Raw genomic sequence first — 18,873 nt, 5'->3', positions numbered from 1 at the left:
AGGGCTGCGAGGAGACGTGAGGGAAGCTGGGGAGGAGCAAGAGACTCTGTTCACAGAAGAGGAACTTCAGAGCCGGAGCTCCTCCCCTCCACACACAGCGGACAGGACACCCCTGGACCCAGAGACCCCGGAGACCTGCCCAGAAAGGAGCAGGCAAGCAGGGGCCCCCTGTCCTGACCCCATCTGGGGCTCATCCATCCAGCAGTGCAGTGGGGATGAGGAATGTGGCTTATGAACCTTCAGGCCTCTGGACCTTGGTGGAGGCGCCCCCTGACCTGTCACGGGTGCACCAGGGGCGTGTGCAGACCTCAGAGGCATGTGCGGAGGGGGGATGTGGTAGATGTCTCAATGGCTGGGTCCTGCTGCCCTGGCCAGGGAGGGTCACCCTGTTGTCCAGACTGGTGATTCTTACCTCTGCCCCAACACGCCAAGGGACATTTGGATATTGGGTGAAACTGGCATGTGATGGGTCTGGACAGAGGCCAGGGAAGCTTCTTAACATTGCTATATTTCACCCCCAGCCCCTACTCCTGTGACAGAAATCATCTAGCCCCAAAGTCAACAGTGCTGAGACTGAAAACCCAGTGACTGGGACCTAGTCCAGACCCTTGAGGTCCTCGGTTCTCCCCGGTGTGGAGCTGACATTGAGCAAGACCCTAAAGGCCTTTCCCAGAGACAGACCACCCCACAGCCCCTGCCTCTCGTTTGTAAAAGAAAGCTTTAGCCTCCTAAAGTGAACGTGAAACTGTTAGTCACTCAATCGTGTCTGATTTTGCACCCCATGGACTGTAGCACGCCAGACTTCCCTGTCCTTCACCATCTCTTTGAGGTTGCTCAAACTCATGGCCATGGAGTCGGTGATGCCATCCAACCATCTCATCCTCTGTCGTCCCCTTCTCCTCCTGCCCTCAGTCTTTCCCAGCATCAGGGTCTTTTCCAAGGAGTCAATTCTTTTCATCAGGCGGGCACAGTAGAGGGAATGGGAAGGGCCAAGCTCTTTTCTAGGATTGCCTGATGTCTAGGTTCCCTCTTTCAAGGAACCAATAGCCCTGTGAAGCAAGAGGAAGTCCTGACAGAAGTGTATGTGTGTGCATGCGTGCATGCAGAAGAGGAACCTCAGACCTTCTCTTATCACAGCTTTGCAGTCTTGAGAGATGGTGCTCATTTACCCATCTTTCAGAGAGATGCTGCAGTCCAGAGAGGGCAACTATCAACCCAAGGCACTTGAGAAGCCGGGACTTGCTGCTGCCTCTCCTGGCTCTGCATCCTGTCCTTTGGAACCTGCTCTGGTACCGGGGGCTTCCCTCATAGCTCAGTAGGTAAAGAATCTTCCTGCAGTACAGGAGATCTGGGTTTGATTCCTGGGTCGGGAAGATCCCCTGGAGAAGGAAATAGCAACCCACTCCAGTATCTTGCCTAGAGAACCCCATGGACAGAGGAAACTGGTGGGCTACACAGTCCCTGGGGTCACAGTGTTGTAGCCACGCGTTTGAGAATCAAACTTGCTTAGAAGGACATCGCAGATAGTGGAGTGCAGTTTATTACACCGGCGGATACAAGGCAGAGTTTCCTCTTAGCCAAGGACCCCAACCAGTTTTTTTGAAAACCTTATATACTCTAAGTGTACATCCCCAAACCCACCTCTCCAAATTCCCTGAAACTAGTCTGAACAAAAGAAAAGGAATATACAATCAAAGTTAACTCTTGATTCATATGCCTTAAGCGTAGGTAGTTAACAGTGGACGATTATCAATAGTGGTCATACTCCAATAAGCATAATAGATGTATGATTCTATTTGGTTATACAAATAATTAGGGTATTCTTTTAGGGGACGGGGAGCCCTTCCTTCCCGGGGGCCTGGTTTTCTAGTTGGTATGTAGTTTCCATAGATACTGGGCAGATAGCTCAAAGTCCACAGTCCGGCCCAAGATGGAGTCCTGCTTTCAAGACAGAACCTGTTCTGTTTCTTCCTTCAACAAGAGTTGGACACGACTTAGCATCTAAACCACACCACCCTGCATACCAGGGAGCAAGGCACTCCGGGGCATGTATCGGAGTTACTACTCTTCATCACCTGCCTGCGTGCTCAGTCACTTCAGTCGTGTCCAACTCTCTGCGACCCCATGGACTGTAGCCCATGAGGCTCCTCTGTCCATGGCATCTCCCAGGCAAGAATACTAGAGTGGGTTACCATGTTGACCAAGATCAGGGTAGCCGAGTTTCACAACTCCATGGCTCCGCCTGCTAGTCCGATGCACTTGGGGTGATGGGGCTTTGCCTAGCAGGTCTAGGAGGACAGTGGCTGGAAGTTATTGGGGCTCCACCTGTTTGCAGTTGCACAAAGGGCCCAGGTTAATATTCCTGGTACTCTCCAGGCCTAATAAATAGGTGGGGATGGAAATTTACTAAGTAAAGAATCTGTTCTCAATACAGGAGACCCAGATTCGATCCCTGGATCAGGAAGATCCCGTGGAGAAGGGCATGACAACCGACTCCAGTATCCTTGCCTGAAGAATCCCATGGACAGAGAAGCCTGGTGGGCTACAGTCCAGGGGGTTGCAAAGAGTCGGACAAGATTGTAGTGACTTAGCACGCACACATGCTGATTGCACCCGGTAGAAATTTGCCCCGGGAGGGGCTGTGATGTTTTGCTCTTCCGATAAGAACAAAGCTGAGCTCTAGAAAGAGATTAAGGACTCTATGAGACAGCTTCCCTGGCTGCCACCTGCCCCCAGGTGAGCTCTGGGACTGGCTAAGAGGAGCCACATCCAATACTGTTGCAGGGAAAAGCTAATTCTGATTCCAGGTTGGGACTGTCTCTTTGACTTGCTTTTCGTTACTTTTGTTATTATAATCATACATAATTGCCTGCCTCAGAGAACCTGCCCCTCTGCCTAACAGGTAAAACTGAAGAGCCCTTGTTCAGGACTCTGTCCACTTGTGGATGGCTATAGGAAGGAAGAAATTAACACATCCCCTGCCTGAGGCTTGCCATTCTAGGAGATATTTGCAAGATCAATGACCGTTTTACTTTCCTCACCTCCCTCTGCCCCAGTTCCTGATCTGTAAAAGATCCCGGCATCCAGACTCCAATAAGAGGGTTATTTTTACACTTAAGTCTGCCATCCTCTCGGTCAGCAGGCTTTCTGAATAAAGCTGTATCCCTTGCCTCAGCAGGCTTGTCTCCGATTCACTGGCCTGTCATGTGGTGAGCAGAGCGAGCTTGGACTCAGTAGTAGTATTAGTAGGTCTTTCTGGAGGGAATCATTTCCCCAGTATCATCAGATGTCTCTGATTCAGAGTCTGATGAGGTAGGAAACCTTAGGTTCCTGGCTAGGGTTCAAACAAGATGCTCCAAATTATAGGGAATCCAGGACGGAATGGATCAGTCCAGCTCTGCGTCTGCTTGAGGGCAAGAGAGCGAGTCTCTGGAGGCTGGAATGAATTCCAAACCTGTAGGCACCTCCCAAGGGGAAGGGGCCTCCTGAGGGTCTCCTTGCTTTTAACTCTTATGTTCTTGCATGCGTGCATGCTGTCCAACTTCAGTCATGTCTGACTCTCTGCGACCCCATGGACTGTAGCCCACCAGGCTCCTCTGTCCATAGGATTCTTCTGTTAAGAGTGCTGGAGTGGGTTGCCCTTTCCTCCTCCAGGGGATATTCCAGACCTAGGGATCGAACTCTCATCTCTTATATCTCCCGCATCAGCAGGCAGGTTTTTTGCCATTAGCGCCACCTAGGAAGCCCCTTAACTCCTGTAGTGAACTGGAATTGGGCTCTGAATGAAACCAGTTCTAGCTGAGCCACCAGGAAAGCCCACTAAAATTATACTCAAAAATCAATTACAGTAAAAAATTTATTTATGGTTGGAAGGGATACCCACAACATATGAGCGTTAGGAATAACAGTGTCAAAGTTCAGCAGTTCTGTTTATCCCTTGAAGACCTGGGACAGACCTTCATCCTCAGTGCCAAAATGGCAGTGTTAAATAGGAACTGTTACAAGGGCTTTGAGCCTTGTAAACTTCTATGATGGTCTTTAAGCCTTGAAGGACTTCTTGTGCGTGCGTGCCAAGGTTCTTGAGTTGTGTCCAACTCTCTGCAACTCTGTGGGCCATAGCCCACCAGGCTCTTGTGTCCAAGGGATTCTCCAGGCAAGAATACTGGAGTGGGTTGCCATGCCCCACTCCTGGGGAATCTTCCCAACCTAGGGATCGAACGTGCCACCTGGGAAGCACTGAAGATCTTCTTACTTATAGGATATTAACTCTGAAAAGCGATTTTGAGAGATCTATTTGAGTTTTTAAAGTCTTTATCTATTTTTAACTTTATTTATTTATTTGGCTGTGCTGGGTCTTCACTGCTGCGTGGGCTTTCCTCCAGTTGCGGTGAGTGGGGGCTTCTCCAGCTGTGGGGCACTGGCTTCTCATGGAGCAGCCTTCTCTTGTTGCAGAACACAGGCTCAGTACTTGTGACTCTTGTGCTTAGTTGCTCCCCAGCATGTGGGATCTTCCCAGATCAGGGATCGAACCAGTGTCTCCTACATTGGCAGGTGGATTCTTTACCCCTGAGCCACCAGGGAGGCCCTAAAAGTCTTTAATGAATTTGTTACAGCATTGCTTCCATTTCATGGTTTATTTTTTTGACTGTCGAGGCGTGTGAGATTCCAGCTCCCTGACTGGGGATTAAAGCTGCATCTCCTGCTTTAGAAGGTGAAGTCTTAACCACTGGACTACCAGGGAAGTTCACTGGATTTTGGTGGGAGGCGTACTGTGACTTACCAGTTGGATATTTTGCCCATAAGGAGGGTAGCTGATTCCGTAGAGATAATTGATCAGTGTTTCCAGGTTCAGCTTTAGCTTTGTCAGAGATGGAACAAAGAAAAGATGTCAAAGGGTCATTTAATTCACTTGGTTGGCTGCTGTCAAATTCTAGAATTATTTTCCTCTTTGGGAGAAAGATACGACAGCATACTTCTTTAAGGAGTCTCAGCCTGATCAATCCAGAAGGGTGAAGGATCAAAGGAGAAAGGGTGAGCACCTCAGAGGTCTAAACAGAGGGAGCAGGTTCAGAGGCAAGAATCTTTGGGGGTTCACTGGAGATCCCCACTGTTTGGATGATTTTAGTGCTCAAGGCAGGGGCGGTTTTATGGTAGTGGGTTGAGCTCCAGAAGTGTATCTACTGCGTGAATTAGGACCAGAGAGATTTACTCCCAATCTAGAGAAATATTTCTCAAACCAGTGAAGCGGGAGAAAGGGGGAAGAGGCCATATAGCTCCTCAGAGCTCCATCATTGAGAACTGGGAGGAAGAAGGCACCTTAAGACCTTTACTTTATGACAATCCTTTCCAATGTCCTGTTTTTGTTTTGTAATAAGTGCAGAAACAAGGAGGGTCTTGCTTTCATTGAGGGGTTTTCAATGGCTGGAGTTAAAGAAGAAGAATTTGGGGGGGTGGTCTTCCTTTTAGGTAACTCCTCTAGAGAGTGAGAGAGCTGTTTTTCCAGGTGAGCTAAATCTTCAACAGCACTTATCACCCCATCCTGGTCCTTTTTATGAGAAAGGTCCGGTTCAGCCCATTAGCAAACATAGAGTTAAAAGCTACCTGGTTGGAATCAACATCTGAAGGAAGATCAGAATATCCTTTAAAATAACCTGAAGCTGATTGTGATAGTCATAAATGTAAGGCAAGTGCAAAGAAAAAGAGATCAAGCTGGACAGTCAGGCAAGAAAAGTAAATTTATTAGAGGGAAAAGAGAGGGTGACTGGCTCTAAAGGAGAACCAGCATCCTGCCTTTCTGACAGAGTCCTTCTTATACCCTGCAGATGAAAAATTCCCTGAAGGGATGGTCACATAGCCGGAGGTCTGGAATCTGGTGGTCTCACAGTTTTGAGAAGATAGGCACCAGTGAGATAACAGGATGCCATTTGGACAATTTGGTCAGTCTCACAGATCACTGTGATTTTATTCTTTGTTTGGGAGGTCGACATAATGAGCCATCTTATCAGTGAGACCCCATGTGGGCCCTATCATTCCAGCCTTTTTGATTTAGGATAAGGGCCAAAGGTCAGTCTTCGGTAACTGCTTCCTGTGAGACGGGGGCATCATAGGGGTGAGATAAGAAAAGGCTGGAATGAGGGTTAAGGGGATTTGTGGGGGGTCGAAATTTTTGATAATCTAAGTGAGTTAGAAGTAGCTCGTAGATAGTTCAGTGGGTGAAGGCTTTTAAGCGATCCTGAAGAAATTTTGAAAAAAAAAGATGCATTAAACACGGGCCGAAAGTTTGTAATAAGGGTAAGCAGAAGGAGAGGGCCTAGGAAAGGTAAGACCCAGGGCATCCAATTCCAATTGCTTACCCAATTTTCCCATGAATAACTGAGGTGCTGGCGTATTCTCGAGGCCCTGTTTGTCAGATTTCTTGCTGCTCCCTGTATAATGCCTGATATATTGGCATAGAAACAGCGGGCTTCCTCCAAAAATAGACATAGGCCTCCTTTTTCTGCTGTGAGGAAGTCTAATCCTCTTCTGTTTGGAGGACCATGGCTGCCAGGGAATCTGGCTGGTTTGGGATAGTGATAAGGCTGTTAGCTATTTCTTCTAGGCTGTCAGTGAGCTCTTTCAGTTCAGTTCAGTTCAGTTGCTCAGTTGTGTCCGACTCTTTGTGACCCCATGAATCGCAGCACGCCAGGCCTCCCTGTCCATCACCAACTCCCGGAGTTCACTCAGACTCGCATCCCTCGAGTCAGTGACGCCATCCAGCCATCTCGTCCTTGGTCGTCCCCTTCTTCTCCTGTCCCCAATCCCTCCCAGCATCAGAGTCTTTTCCAATGAGTCAACTCTTCGCATGAGGTGGCCAAAGTACTGGAGTTTCAGCTTTAGCATCATTCCTTCCAAACAAATCCCAGGGTTGATCTCCTTCAGAATGGACTGGTTGGATCTCCTTGCAGTCCAAGGGACTCTCAAGAGTCTTCTCCAACACCACAGTTCAAACGCATCAATTCTTCAGCGCTCAGCCTTCTTCACAGGCCAACTCTCACATCCATACATGACTACTGGAAAAACCATAGCCTTGACTAGACGGACCTTAGTCGGCAAAGTAATGTCTCTGCTTTTGAATATGCTATCTAGGTTGCTCATAACTTTTCTTCCAAGGCATAAGCGTCTTTTAATTTCATGGCTGCAGTCACCATCTGCAGTGATTTTGGAGCCCGAAAAAATAAAGTCTGACACTGTTTCCACTGTTTCCCCATCTATTTCCCATGGAGTGATGGGACTGGATGCCATGATCTTCGTTTTCTGAATGTTAAGCTTTAAGCCAACTTTTTCGCTCTCCTCTTTCACTTTCATCAAGAGGCTTTTTAGTTCCTCTTCACTTTATGCCATAAGGGTGGTGTCATCTCCATATCTGAGGTGATTGATATTTCTCCCGGCAATCTTGATTCCAGCTTGTGTTTCTTCCAGTCCAGCGTTTCTCATGATGTACTCTGCATAAAAGTTAAATCAGCAGGGTGACAATATACAGCCTTGATGTACTCCTTTTCCTATTTGGAACCAGTCTGTTGTTCCATGTCCAGTTCTAACTGTTGCTTCCTGACCTGCATACAGATTTCTGAAGAGGCAGGTCAGGTGGTCTGGTATTCCCATCTCTTTCAGAATTTTCCACAGTTTCTTGTGATCCACACAGTCAAAGGCTTTGGCATAGTCAATAAAGCAGAAATAGATGTTTTTGTGGAACTCTCTTGCTTTTTCCATGATCCAGCGGATGTTGGCAATTTGATCTCTGGTTCCTCTGCCTTTTCTAAAACCAGCTTGAACATCAGGAAGTTCACAGTTCACGTATTGCTGAAGCCTGGCTTGGAGAATTTAGAAAGACTTTGATAGTAATATAAAGAGGTTGTGAGTTCTGCGGTCCCTGTCCCAATCCCAGCAGCTCTTCCTAAACTGATCAATAGAGGAATGAATTGAATTGCCCGTCTGGGTCAGTTATGAGTTAGTGGGATAGGGAGCATCTGATTGTTAGGAGCAATAGAAATATCTGGGGCAGATATACCCAGGGTGCATGTTCTTGTCAGTTAGTGGGAAGACATAAACAGGTGCTGGTTCCACATAAGAAAAATATTCCAGGAGTAAGAAGACAACAGCTGAAATCAATAACAAATAGGAGTCTTTCTGGGAACTTGTTAGGAGTCTCTGAGACAGGCAGTGAACTCAGCCAGTGTAGCCCCTACAAGAGGAGTATTTTCACCATAGGCAGAAGGGAGCCTCCCTGAGAAAGTAAGAGAATGTCCTGCAGTTCCTGAGACATGATAGATGGGCCTGAAGGGAAGGAGAGATGTGAAGTGTGATTGCAGAGCTGTGATGGTGTAGTTCCTAGCTGGGGGGTAAGAATTGTTTATAGAGTTTTGTCTGGAAACAGAAAGGAGCCTGTTGTGGAGGGATGTCAGAAGTGGTGGGTGTTAAGGAGCACTAACCAGGCTAGATCAGAGGGTGGGCTTGCGATAGTAATAGAGGCTTTGAATTTTGAGAGAAGGTCTCTCCCCAGAATAGGAGTAGGACATTTTGAGAGTATGAGGAAAGAATGGGAAAATGGGGTATCTTGAATTGTGCAAGGTAGAGGCTCAGTTATTCGTGGTGTAGATATTAAACCGTCAACCAACCAGAATGCAAGGCGAGTGCAGAGAAAAAGAGTGAGCCAGGCAGTCAGGCAAGAAAAGGGAAATTTATTTCCTATTTATTTCCCAAAAGGGAAATTTATTAGAGGAAAAAGAGGGGGTAAATGGCTCTTAAAGAGAACCAGCGTCCTCCCTTTCTGATGGAGTCCCTCTTATACTCCACCAATGAAAAATTCTCTGAAGGGATGGTCCATAGCCAAAGGTCTGGAATCTGGTGGTCTCACAGTTTTGAGAAGATAGGCACCAGTGAGATAACAGGATGCCATTTGGGCAATTTGGTCAGTCTCAAGGATCACTGTGGTTTATTCTATGTTTGTTCTTTGTTTGGGAGGTCGACATAATGAGCCATCTTATCAGTGAGACCCCATGAGGGCCCTATCAATAAACAGGTTCATCAGATTTTTGTGTGCAAGCCTAAATTTTGTCGAATCAACAGGCTTTGGAAAACCCCTAGGAATCACATGAAGAAGTGGCCCAGTGATTGCCCAAGCCTGACCACATATTAAATTAACAGGCTGGCCTCCTCACAGTAATCCTAGAGACCTTTCAGGCTTTTCCCAGTTAGTGGCTTTCACCCGATGGTGGAGTCACTGGCAAGCGTTCACTTATAAGCATATGAACGAACTGATGAGTTGGTGAAACCAGGGTGATAAGTTAGGCTGACTATATTGAAGGGTGTCCACTTAAAGCGAAACACAGAGCATCTAAGTTTTATTCAGGGTCTTCCTGAAGACTGTAGCCTGGGAGACAGCTCTGAGGAACTGCTCCAGAGAAGAAGGGGAGGAGCCAGTGTGTATTTGCATTTGGGGGGCAGGGAAAATGTGTCATCAAGCACACATCTTAGTAACTGATCACTGCTCATCACAAAGAACAGGTATACCAAGTTAATGATTTTAGAGCTTTTTATGAGTATGACTGATGCTGGAGTCTGGGGTCACTGAAATTCTTCCTGAGCTATGCATCTTGGGGCCTGATTATCCAAAGCACAGAGCACCTCATCCTGAAATCCTCTCAGGGTGCACTGTTGGTGGGAAACTGCAGCAGGCAGTGACTGAACCCTTGTACACTAGGTGATGAGTGACGCTGTTTGTTCCCTTCTTGGTCACAGGTGGGCCAATTCTGTTTTAAGACAAGTAGGTTGGGATATCAAAAATCCCACATAATGGTCATTGATATTCTAAACTGCCCTATGTCCCAGGTCCTTCCTTGTGGGTATCAAGTCCGAAAGATAATCAGCCACTCAGAAAAGTGTCTCCTCCCCAGCCTCCCCCGCCCCATCACATGGTTCGGAGTTCATCTCCGAGCAGAAAGGGGGTGGAGACCAACACTCAGGGCCTGAGATGATGCAAGTCTATAACAGGGCACAGGAAGCGGCCAAGTCCCTAGAGAGATCCCTCCAGCAGGAGGGCCAGAGTGACTCATGGACCATTCCAGACCCAGGTGCAGGCTCTGGAGAAAACTAGTCCTTGTGGGTAAGAGAGTCGGGCTAGCATGATGGTGGGGCAGGGGGAGAAGGGGAGTGACCCAGGACCCTCCAGTAGAACTTTCATGAACTCACACACCTGGGCTCAGCTTGCCCAAGACACACACACACAGATAGCATTCATCTCTACCCACCATAAAGTGTGATGAAATTGAACCCTAGCGCACAACTCCCAGCAACCACTTCCTCCGGGTTCACCTCCTCTGCCCTCATCCCCTCCACCACCTCTCTGGCAGGACCCCACCCAATCCCTCACTTTCCCCAAAAACACTCTGCTTCCTCCCGATACTGACCACTCTCGTGTTTCCCTGGTGGCCACATACACTGTCCTCTAAAGCCTCTAGGGTCCACACCTGGAGCTCTAGGGGGTCTTCGCTATCTTTGCCTCCTCCATGGAGGAGGTTCCCAGAGCAGCAGACGCCTGCCTAGATAACAGATCCCCACCACCATTCATTTGCATGCCACTGAATCTATATGGTAAATCAAGACAGTGTAGATCCTCTTGGGGGAATTTAATCCACCCAGATAACCATTCTGAGCCCTCCTGCTGGGCTCCACCCTGACCTCTGGGGAGCTGGGGACACAGAAGTGAGTCGACGAGGAAGATGGACAAGGGGAGGAGAGAGCTAGGGTGCCAGGGATCTAGAAATGGGGAAGAGCATGTGCAAAAACCCAAGTCAGAAGAAAGGGAAGTTGGTCAAGAGAGACCTGTATGTGTGACTGGGACACACAGCCTGGATGCTGTGTCTTCTGATGAATGAATGAATACATGAGTGAATGAATGAAGGTGGTAAAGTAGGGTAGATGTGACTCAAAAAGAGCCTACATTGGGTCCTAGAGACCAGTTTGCTCTCTAAGAGTGTGGCAGCACTGGGGAGCATGGGAGATACATAAGCAGAGAGAGAGAGCAGGGTCACCTGTGGGGCTTCGTAAGGATCCACAAAACTGACCTGTGAGGATGGGCTGGAGGCTGAGTATCCAGGGAGGAGGCCACCCTGGAAAAGGATGATGAAAGAATGGACCAGGGCAGGGGCTGAGGTGACAGGAAGAAGGAGACAGGGTCAGGGGTCCTTCAGAGCTAGAAACCCATTCACCGGTGTCTCTGTGGATCATCGCCTGTGGGTATAAACCTGTGTGTGTGTCTCTTTTTCTGTTTGTCTTCCTCAGCCAGTCTGCTGGCCTGTGGGATCACCAAGGCCTCCAGCCAAATGTACATCAGCCCAGACCCGTTCACAGGTTTGAAGGGATACTGGAGCCTCCTGACTGTCAACAACGCCCCTAAAGATGTTCAGGAATATAGTTGGCGCAAGGGTGCAAATGACACTGAGGAAAATCTGATTATCAGCTACAACACCACATCTCATTCCCAGCAGAATGGGCCCATGTATAGTGGCCGGGAAAGAGTGCCCCCTACAGGTGCCCTGCTACTGCTGCTAAGTCACCTCAGTTGTGTCCAACTCTGTGCGACCCCATAGACGGCAGCCCACCAGGCTCCCCCGTCCCTGGGATTCTCAAGGCAAGAACATTGGAGTGGGTTGCCATTTCCTTCTCCAGCACATGAAAGTGAAAAGTGAAAGTGAATTTGCTCAGTCGTGTCCGACTCTTAGCGACCTCATGGGCTGCAGCCTACCAGACTCCTCCATCCATGGGATTTAAGGAGTCTCAATTAAATGATACAGGGAACTACACCGTGAGGGTGGACGCTATCAGTGACACCCAGAGAGCAAGTGTCTGGCTCGAGATTCAAGGTGAGTGGGCAGCTGCCCCACTGCCCAACTCCACTGAGTTGAATCTGGAGGTTTGGGGAGTGGTGTTCCTTGGAGCTCACAGTGTCTTAGTCTCCACCTGCCCTCAGATGACATTGGGAGTCTTGGTGGATGGTAGTCTAGCTTCTCCCCAGAGAAGGGACCCTCACTATGTTCAAATGCTCCAGGTTCCCTCTATCTCCTGCTGTGACGAATAGGACAAATAGCCACAAGCTTAGTAGCTTAAAAGAACATTCATTTCTGGGAGTCAGAAGTCTGGGCATGGCTCAGCCCTCTCCAGTACTGAGACTCACAAAGCGTCAGCTGGGGCTATATTCTTATGTGACTCTGTCCATAGCATTTCACATCATGGCTCTTTGTCTCTTCAAGGTCAAAAACAGTATCTCTCTCTAGACTGCTGAGAAGGAAACTTATATAACAATGGGTAAAGAATACACCTGAATCCAGGAAACTCAGGAGATGTGGGTTCAATCCCTGGGTCAGGCACATCCCCTGGATGAGGGCATGGCAACCTACTCCAGTATTCTTGCCTGGGAAGTCCCATGGACAGGGGACCCTGGCAGGCTAGAGTTGGACACGATTCAGTGACTGAGCACTCACAGGCATACAGTGATGGGAGTAACAGTCCATCCCCTTCGCCATCTTCTATAGGCTACAAGAAAGTCACAAGTTCTACAGGCACTGAGGGGATGGGATTATACAGGGGTTATAGTAGGGAGTGGAGATCATGGAGTCATCTTGGAATTCTGTCTACTCCACCGACCTCCAGGGGGCTCCACAGGGCTAGGGCAGGACAGTGTGGATTTTGAAGACTGAAAGACTTCTGCTTACCTCTGACTCTGTATATACCAAATCGCCGTAGTCTTCCTTCCCTGATCCTCTTGTCAGTAGAATCAGAGACAGTGTGGTCTGTTGTAAGGTTAGAGGAAGTGTTTGTAAAGGAAATGGGACTCAGATAGTAGGAGGAATTGTTATGGAGAGCACAGACTATTTCCCAGTCCATATGACCCGTGGTTCCATGGATGGAGGATCCAAGTTTTATAGAAAGAACCACATGACAACATGCTTATGGGAAGAACTCCCCATTATTGCAACGAACAGCTATAGGGGTGGCTCGGCCCATAAGACTGCAAGCTCAGGGGATCGCCTGCATCTCAACTACCTCGTGCCCACTCCTTGCTTCCCTGTCTGTCTCAGCCCCGAGATCCTAGATCCCATCTTACAATTCTGGGCTTCTTCCCAGCCTGCTCTGAAAGCCCCTGTGGAGAGGAACAGAGCTTGGACAGGCAGATCCAACCCCTAATCTTCTCCTTCCTGCTTCACCCAGTGTTTGAAATCCCAGGCATCTCAGTCAATACCAGCTGTGCAGGACTGAATGTAAACTCGGTGGCTGCCATCTGCCAGACCAACGACACGAATGTCTAGTGGTTTGTAGGCTACACACAGGTGTCCAGCTCTGAACACATGACCACCTCTCCAGACACTAAGACCCTCATCATCAAAAGGAGCAACGACTCACCACTGTAGTGTGGGATCCAAGTCTTGGGATCCAATGGGACTTGGGATCCAAGTCCCATTATTAGGAAAAGTGAACCAGTGTCTCTGACGGTGACCTGTGAGTGTCTTGGGGTCATGGGAGGGAAGCCAAGCTAGTCTCAGGGTCTCCCAGGGACATCATGACAAAACAGGCAGAGAGTGTGGCATGAGACACCGTGAAGACAGCTGTGCTGGCTTCATATCCCAGCTCTGGCTATTTGAAGCTTTGGACTTCAGAATTATCCTCAATGCTCACAACCCCGGTCCACTCAATTTAAACTGAGGGCCCTAATCCCTACTTCTCAGACAAGAAATACTATGAATGCACGCACATCCAGCTTTTGTGTAAAGAAGGGACTGAGTCCATGCTCAGTCACGTCATACTCTTTGCGACCCCATGGAATCCATGGGATTCTCCAGGCAAGACTACTGGAGCGGGTTATCATTCCCTTCTCCAGGAGATCTTCCCAATGCACGAATCAAACCTGGGTCTCCTGCATTGCAGGTGGATTCTTTAGATTCTGAACCACCAGAGAAGCCTGTCTGCTTCTACTCTACACCTATTTTATTGTGACATGAAGGGCAGCCAGACAGCTGGCCTGTAGTAAGTCTCCATGACAAAAGACACTGTGATGACTCTCATTGTTCTTGGCCCAGCTGCCTTCATCGGGTGGGTCTGAGGATACACTTGGGGCACAGAGTGGGGACACCCTTGGTAGGAGGGAGACTTCCTGTGGATTGGGATGAGACAGGACCCCCAGTGGTCAGAAGCATAGTCCGGGCGTCCTGTCCTGTCTCTGCAGATGGACCCTCCCATGCAACAATCTTCAGCACACCTGTTAACTACCAGGGCATCTTGCCTGCTGAGATCAGCTCCCAAGTGAAGATGGAGTGTCTTTCTGATGGCATACTGCAAATCAAGTACCACTGGATCCGCAATATCTCTGTCCTGAGCTTCTCGGAGAAGAACACCACCCTCCCAAGTCTGACCTGGGACCAGATGGGCAGGTACAGGTGCATCACTGAGAACTCCGCCACTCACGAGATCTTGTACATTGAAGTCCAGGTCCAGGCCCACGTGCCTAGTGAGTGCAGCAGCTGCCCCTTGCTCTCTCCAAATCCCGCCACTCTCATGCCTCTGCCTAGGCAGTGCTTGTCATCAGAAATGCCCTCTTCATTGTGTGTTGCCATCCTCACGATGGTCAAATGAAGCCCCCCGCAACCTCCCAGGTCCAAGTCCAAACTGCCTCCTTTATGAGGCCCCCGGAGTCCTCAGGTCAGAGTTGGAGCGAATTCCAGGCATGTAGGATCAGCCAACACTGACTGAGCATTTACACTAGCAGCCACCATTCTCACCTGAGTGATTCTAACCTGGGTGACCCTCCAGTCTCCCTACAGTGTAAGTGACCATTAGCATCACCTCCACTGTACAGATGAGCAAATGGAGCTGCAGAAACTTTGGATGCTTTGTTCCAGGCTCCAGTTCTCATGGGCAGAGGATGCAGGATTCAAACCCTGGCCATCTGACCTCACAGCCCCTGCCCTCCACAGATCCACGGGGCTGCTCTGCGATGAGGAAGCAGGAACACGCCAGGGGAGGTGGTGGGGGGACGTGGGGAGCTGTCCATGGTGTGGCCTCTGGAGCAGGTTAGGAAGGAGTCTGCACGTAGGGGAGGCACCTATTCAGGAACCCCACGTCCGATCCTTTACACCACAGAGAGAGATGGACAGGCTTGGGCAGAGGGCAGGCATGCAGGGCCATGAAGAGCTGGAGCTCTGGAGCCTAGCGACCTGAGATGAAATCCCAGCTCTGCTGCTGCCCCTCTGTGTGAACAGGGGCAGCAGCGTCACCTCTGTGAGCCTGTTTACCCCTTTGCAATTTGATAGTGAGGGTTCTAGTGGATGGGGTTGCTGCATGAGGGAAATCAGACAGGGCACGAGAAGCCATCAGCCTGGCTCAGAATGACGTGAGTGGACACTGAACGGGGGCTGGAGACATTTATTTCAGTTACCTTTCACTATTTACTAAGCATCGAATGATACAATTTTTGTGTATGTATGATGCCTCATTTCATGCCACTTGACACCCACTGGACTATGAAACTTCAAGGGAACAGAGACTGGGAAAGTTCTTAAATCTCTATTTGTCCCCAGTGCTTAGCACAGTGCCAGGCACACAGTGGAGCTCAGTGAATGAATCCCCATGGAACGAGTTCATGGCCCGGTGTAACCAGCACACCCTATACCCTGCTGCTCTCTGCCCCCAGCTTATGCTTTTCTGGAAGACTTACTGCTCCCCTCCATGACATGGGACATCTTTTTGCTTTGTACTCCACTGTGCACTTCCCAGATAGAATGCCAGCCCCATTAGGGCAGGAGGTTTGCCTTGTTCACTGCTGAGCCCCTAGTACCTGAAACAGTGCCTGCATGTGGTAGAGGCTCGTGAGTCTCCGAGGAACAGATGTGTGGGTGAATGAAGGGATGAGCAAATGGCAGTCCTGACCTCCATGCCTCTTCTCCTTCTAGGGATTAGCCAAGACGTCACCATGTCAACACTCCTCCTGAACTTCCTCATGACGTGGTCAATCTTGGGCTATGTCCTCTTTACACTCGTCCTTCTGGGCCTCATCAGATGTTACTCCACCAGGTACCCATCACTCTGGGCCCAGGGTGGGACGCTGGCTGGGGACTGGGACTTTAAGACCAGCACACCCTTGAGAAGGGGAGGCAGAATCAGAAGGGGAAGCGATCAGCCAGGAACAGTGCTGTCAGGGGTCATCTGGGCAAACAAATAGTTTTCAAGGACCAGAGGCTTATAGGGGAGAATAAGGGTCTGGGGTCAGCCATGCCTCTAAACAGCAGTGAGGTTTCCTCCAGTGACATCTTTTCAGCCCAGTTTGTTTGTGTTTACAGTGTAGATATTGAAAGTCAACCTAGAAGGGCAGGTGTGAGAATAACAGGGGTGCGTGTCAAGTATCCTGCATGTATCTGGTAGTCACTAGTTACCAAGAGAAGTTGGGGAAACGGGTGGCAGAGGTCAGTGGTGCAGGGGGAAGAGATTGGGTGGAGAGAGGATTAAAATCTAGGCTCAAAATTCAGCTTTGCCGCCAGCTGGATGGGTGACCTTGAGCAGATCATTCCCCCTCTCACGTCCTCCCAGCCCCTCTTGGAGGATGTGAAGAGTCACACTGCCCTGGAGGGTGATGTGGGGATTAGACACACACTGTGGAGGATGAAGGGACTGGCATTAGTTATAAGAACAGAGTGGAGCAAAGATTTCCATTCTCAGCGCTATAAACATTTGGGGTCTGACAATCATTTCAGTGGGGCTTCCCTGGTGGCTCAGCAGTAAAGAATCTGCCTGGCAATGCAGGAGACTCAGGTTCGATCCTTGGGTTGGGAAGATCCCCTGGAGAAGGAAATGGCAACCCACTCCAGTGCTCTTGCCTGGGAAGTCCCAAGGATGGAGGAGCCTGGTGGGCTACAGTCCATGGGGTCGCAAAGAGTCAGACACGACTGAAGCAGCTTAGCCTGGGTTCTGTGGCAGGCATAGGCAGGTCAGTGATGTGAGTCGCCTGTGGGTGAAGCAGGCACTGATCAGGCAGGGGATGGACTGAGAGCAAGAGAACAGTCATTCTGAGTGGCCTGACCATACAATCCACCATCCCATGACACATGGCATCTTCCTCCAAGAACGTAAGACCTCAGATATATTAAAAGTATGGGGGGAAAGCTATCTAATCACAAAGGCAAAAAAGTCAATAAAAGTGTGGGGACTTTTGGTGTAGAAGTCAATCCTCTGGATTCATCACCTCCTACTCCTGGGGTTCCTTCAGGATGTGTGGGCTTGGAAAGAAGCAGTGACCTCTCATCTACCCACGGCTCTCCTATATTCTTACAATTTCCTGTGGATCCCAGATTTGACTTCTTCCCTAATTCCTCTCCATAGGGCAAATCGGTCTGTATGACTGTCCACCTCAGACATGGAGGACACGACCTGATGGGCAAGGAGGTGAGAGGTGAGTGAGAGACCTCATAGAGACGAGCTAGGCTGGAAGAGGCCCAGGGACTGGCTGGAACGGACAGTCAAGCAAAGGACTCAGGTCAGTCACTCTGGAATTGGAGGTGGAGGCTCCTATAGAAAGTCTACAGTCTGCTCCTAGGACCGAGGGGTGGTGGGAGGGTGGGGAACCCCAAGAGCACATGGCTACTGACCACGCCATCTGCCAATCAGAACCAGCCAATGGGATGTAATCAGAACCAGCCAATCGGATGTAGACTGGGGCGGGGCTCTAATTCCCACGCCCCTTCCCCACCAGTAAATAGGATTCCAACTTCTCCACTTCCTTAACCTGACCCTGTGGGACCGTCAGAGAGGCTGCAAAGGTGCCCCATCTCAGCATCGCCAGTGACAGAGAGACGGAACCACCTACACATGTCCAACAGTCGGGAACTGCTTAAATGGGGCACAGTGCATGTCAGGTGAACCTGTCATGGTTAGAAACTTCGCTGGGCAAGGAGACTCACTGGTGTGCGAAAGGTTCAAACTTGATGCCGAGTTAGAAACGCACAATACAGACCACGTTATGAAAAGTATAGATTAGCTAGTGAATATGGGTAAAATTTTACAGTGTGTATGCCTGTCTCCACAGTTTTACATGCGTATGTATGTATGACGTACATAGAATAAATATACAGATCTGTGCAAAAATTATGGAAAATGCTAACTGTCCGCAGTTCTGTCTCAGTTTCATTCTTTGCACTTTACTGTATATTCTGGGTGTGGTTTTTTTTCATCACAAAATGTATAATTTGTTCTCATAGTTAGAAAAGACAGCGCAATACTTTGGCAAAAACCAACACAGTTCTGCAAAGCAATTATCCTTCAGTTTTAAAAAATATTTTTTAAAAAATCTGAAAACAAAAGAGAAAATACTGCCCAATAAATTTAAAACATCATGGAGTTAGTTCAGACCCCATAATGCCATTTCTGAAACTTTTTTCTGAACTTTCTTCATGGGTGTGTCCAAAAATATATAAGCAAATTTGTTCATCACCATGGCAGTTAGAATGAAAGGAAGGAAAGGGCAAACAAGGAGGGAGGGAGGAAGAAACAGATCAGCTAAATCTCTAGCAGAGTTTCCCAGCCCATCCTGGTCCTTCTTATGAGATAGAGAGGTTCCAGTTCAGCCTATTAACAACCATAGAGTTACAAGCTACCTGGTTGGAAGCAACATTTGAAGGAAGATCAGAATATTCTTTCAAATCTGAGGCTGATTGTGATAGTCTTGAATAGGTTCATCAGGTTTTTCTGTGCAAGCCTGAATTTTGTCCAATCAACAGGCTTTGGAAAAACCCTAGAAAGCACACAATAAAGTCATCTAGTGATTGCCCAACCCTGACTGTACAATAAATCAGT

General features: G+C 48.8%; 1 protein-coding gene across 1 annotated transcript; it reads left to right on the top strand.

Moving 5' to 3' along the window:
- Positions 1–215: 215 nt before the first annotated feature.
- On the top strand, positions 216–17,422 carry LOC138096866 (carcinoembryonic antigen-related cell adhesion molecule 18-like). Its single transcript, XM_068993119.1, has 6 exons — positions 216–318; positions 11,320–11,568; positions 11,832–11,900; positions 14,258–14,539; positions 15,981–16,101; positions 17,404–17,422. The coding sequence occupies exons 1-6, from the start codon at positions 216–218 to the stop codon at positions 17,420–17,422; spliced, it is 843 nt and encodes a 280-aa protein (XP_068849220.1).
- The last annotated feature ends 1,451 nt before the right edge of the window (positions 17,423–18,873 follow it).

This window comes from Capricornis sumatraensis, chromosome 20 (assembly GCF_032405125.1).
Source record: "Capricornis sumatraensis isolate serow.1 chromosome 20, serow.2, whole genome shotgun sequence".
Taxonomy (NCBI): Eukaryota; Metazoa; Chordata; class Mammalia; order Artiodactyla; family Bovidae; genus Capricornis; species Capricornis sumatraensis.
This window is presented reverse-complemented; position numbering and strand designations above follow the sequence as displayed.

Coding starts and splice junctions, on each gene's coding strand:
- LOC138096866 (XM_068993119.1), top strand. CDS start 216: ATGAGGAATGTGGCTTATGAACCTTCAGGCCTCTGGACCTTGGTGGAG. Junction 11,901..14,257: donor TGTCTGGCTCGAGATTCAAG/GTGAGTGGGCAG, acceptor CTGTCTCTGCAG/ATGGACCCTCCCATGCAACA. Junction 14,540..15,980: donor GGTCCAGGCCCACGTGCCTA/GTGAGTGCAGCA, acceptor TTCTCCTTCTAG/GGATTAGCCAAGACGTCACC.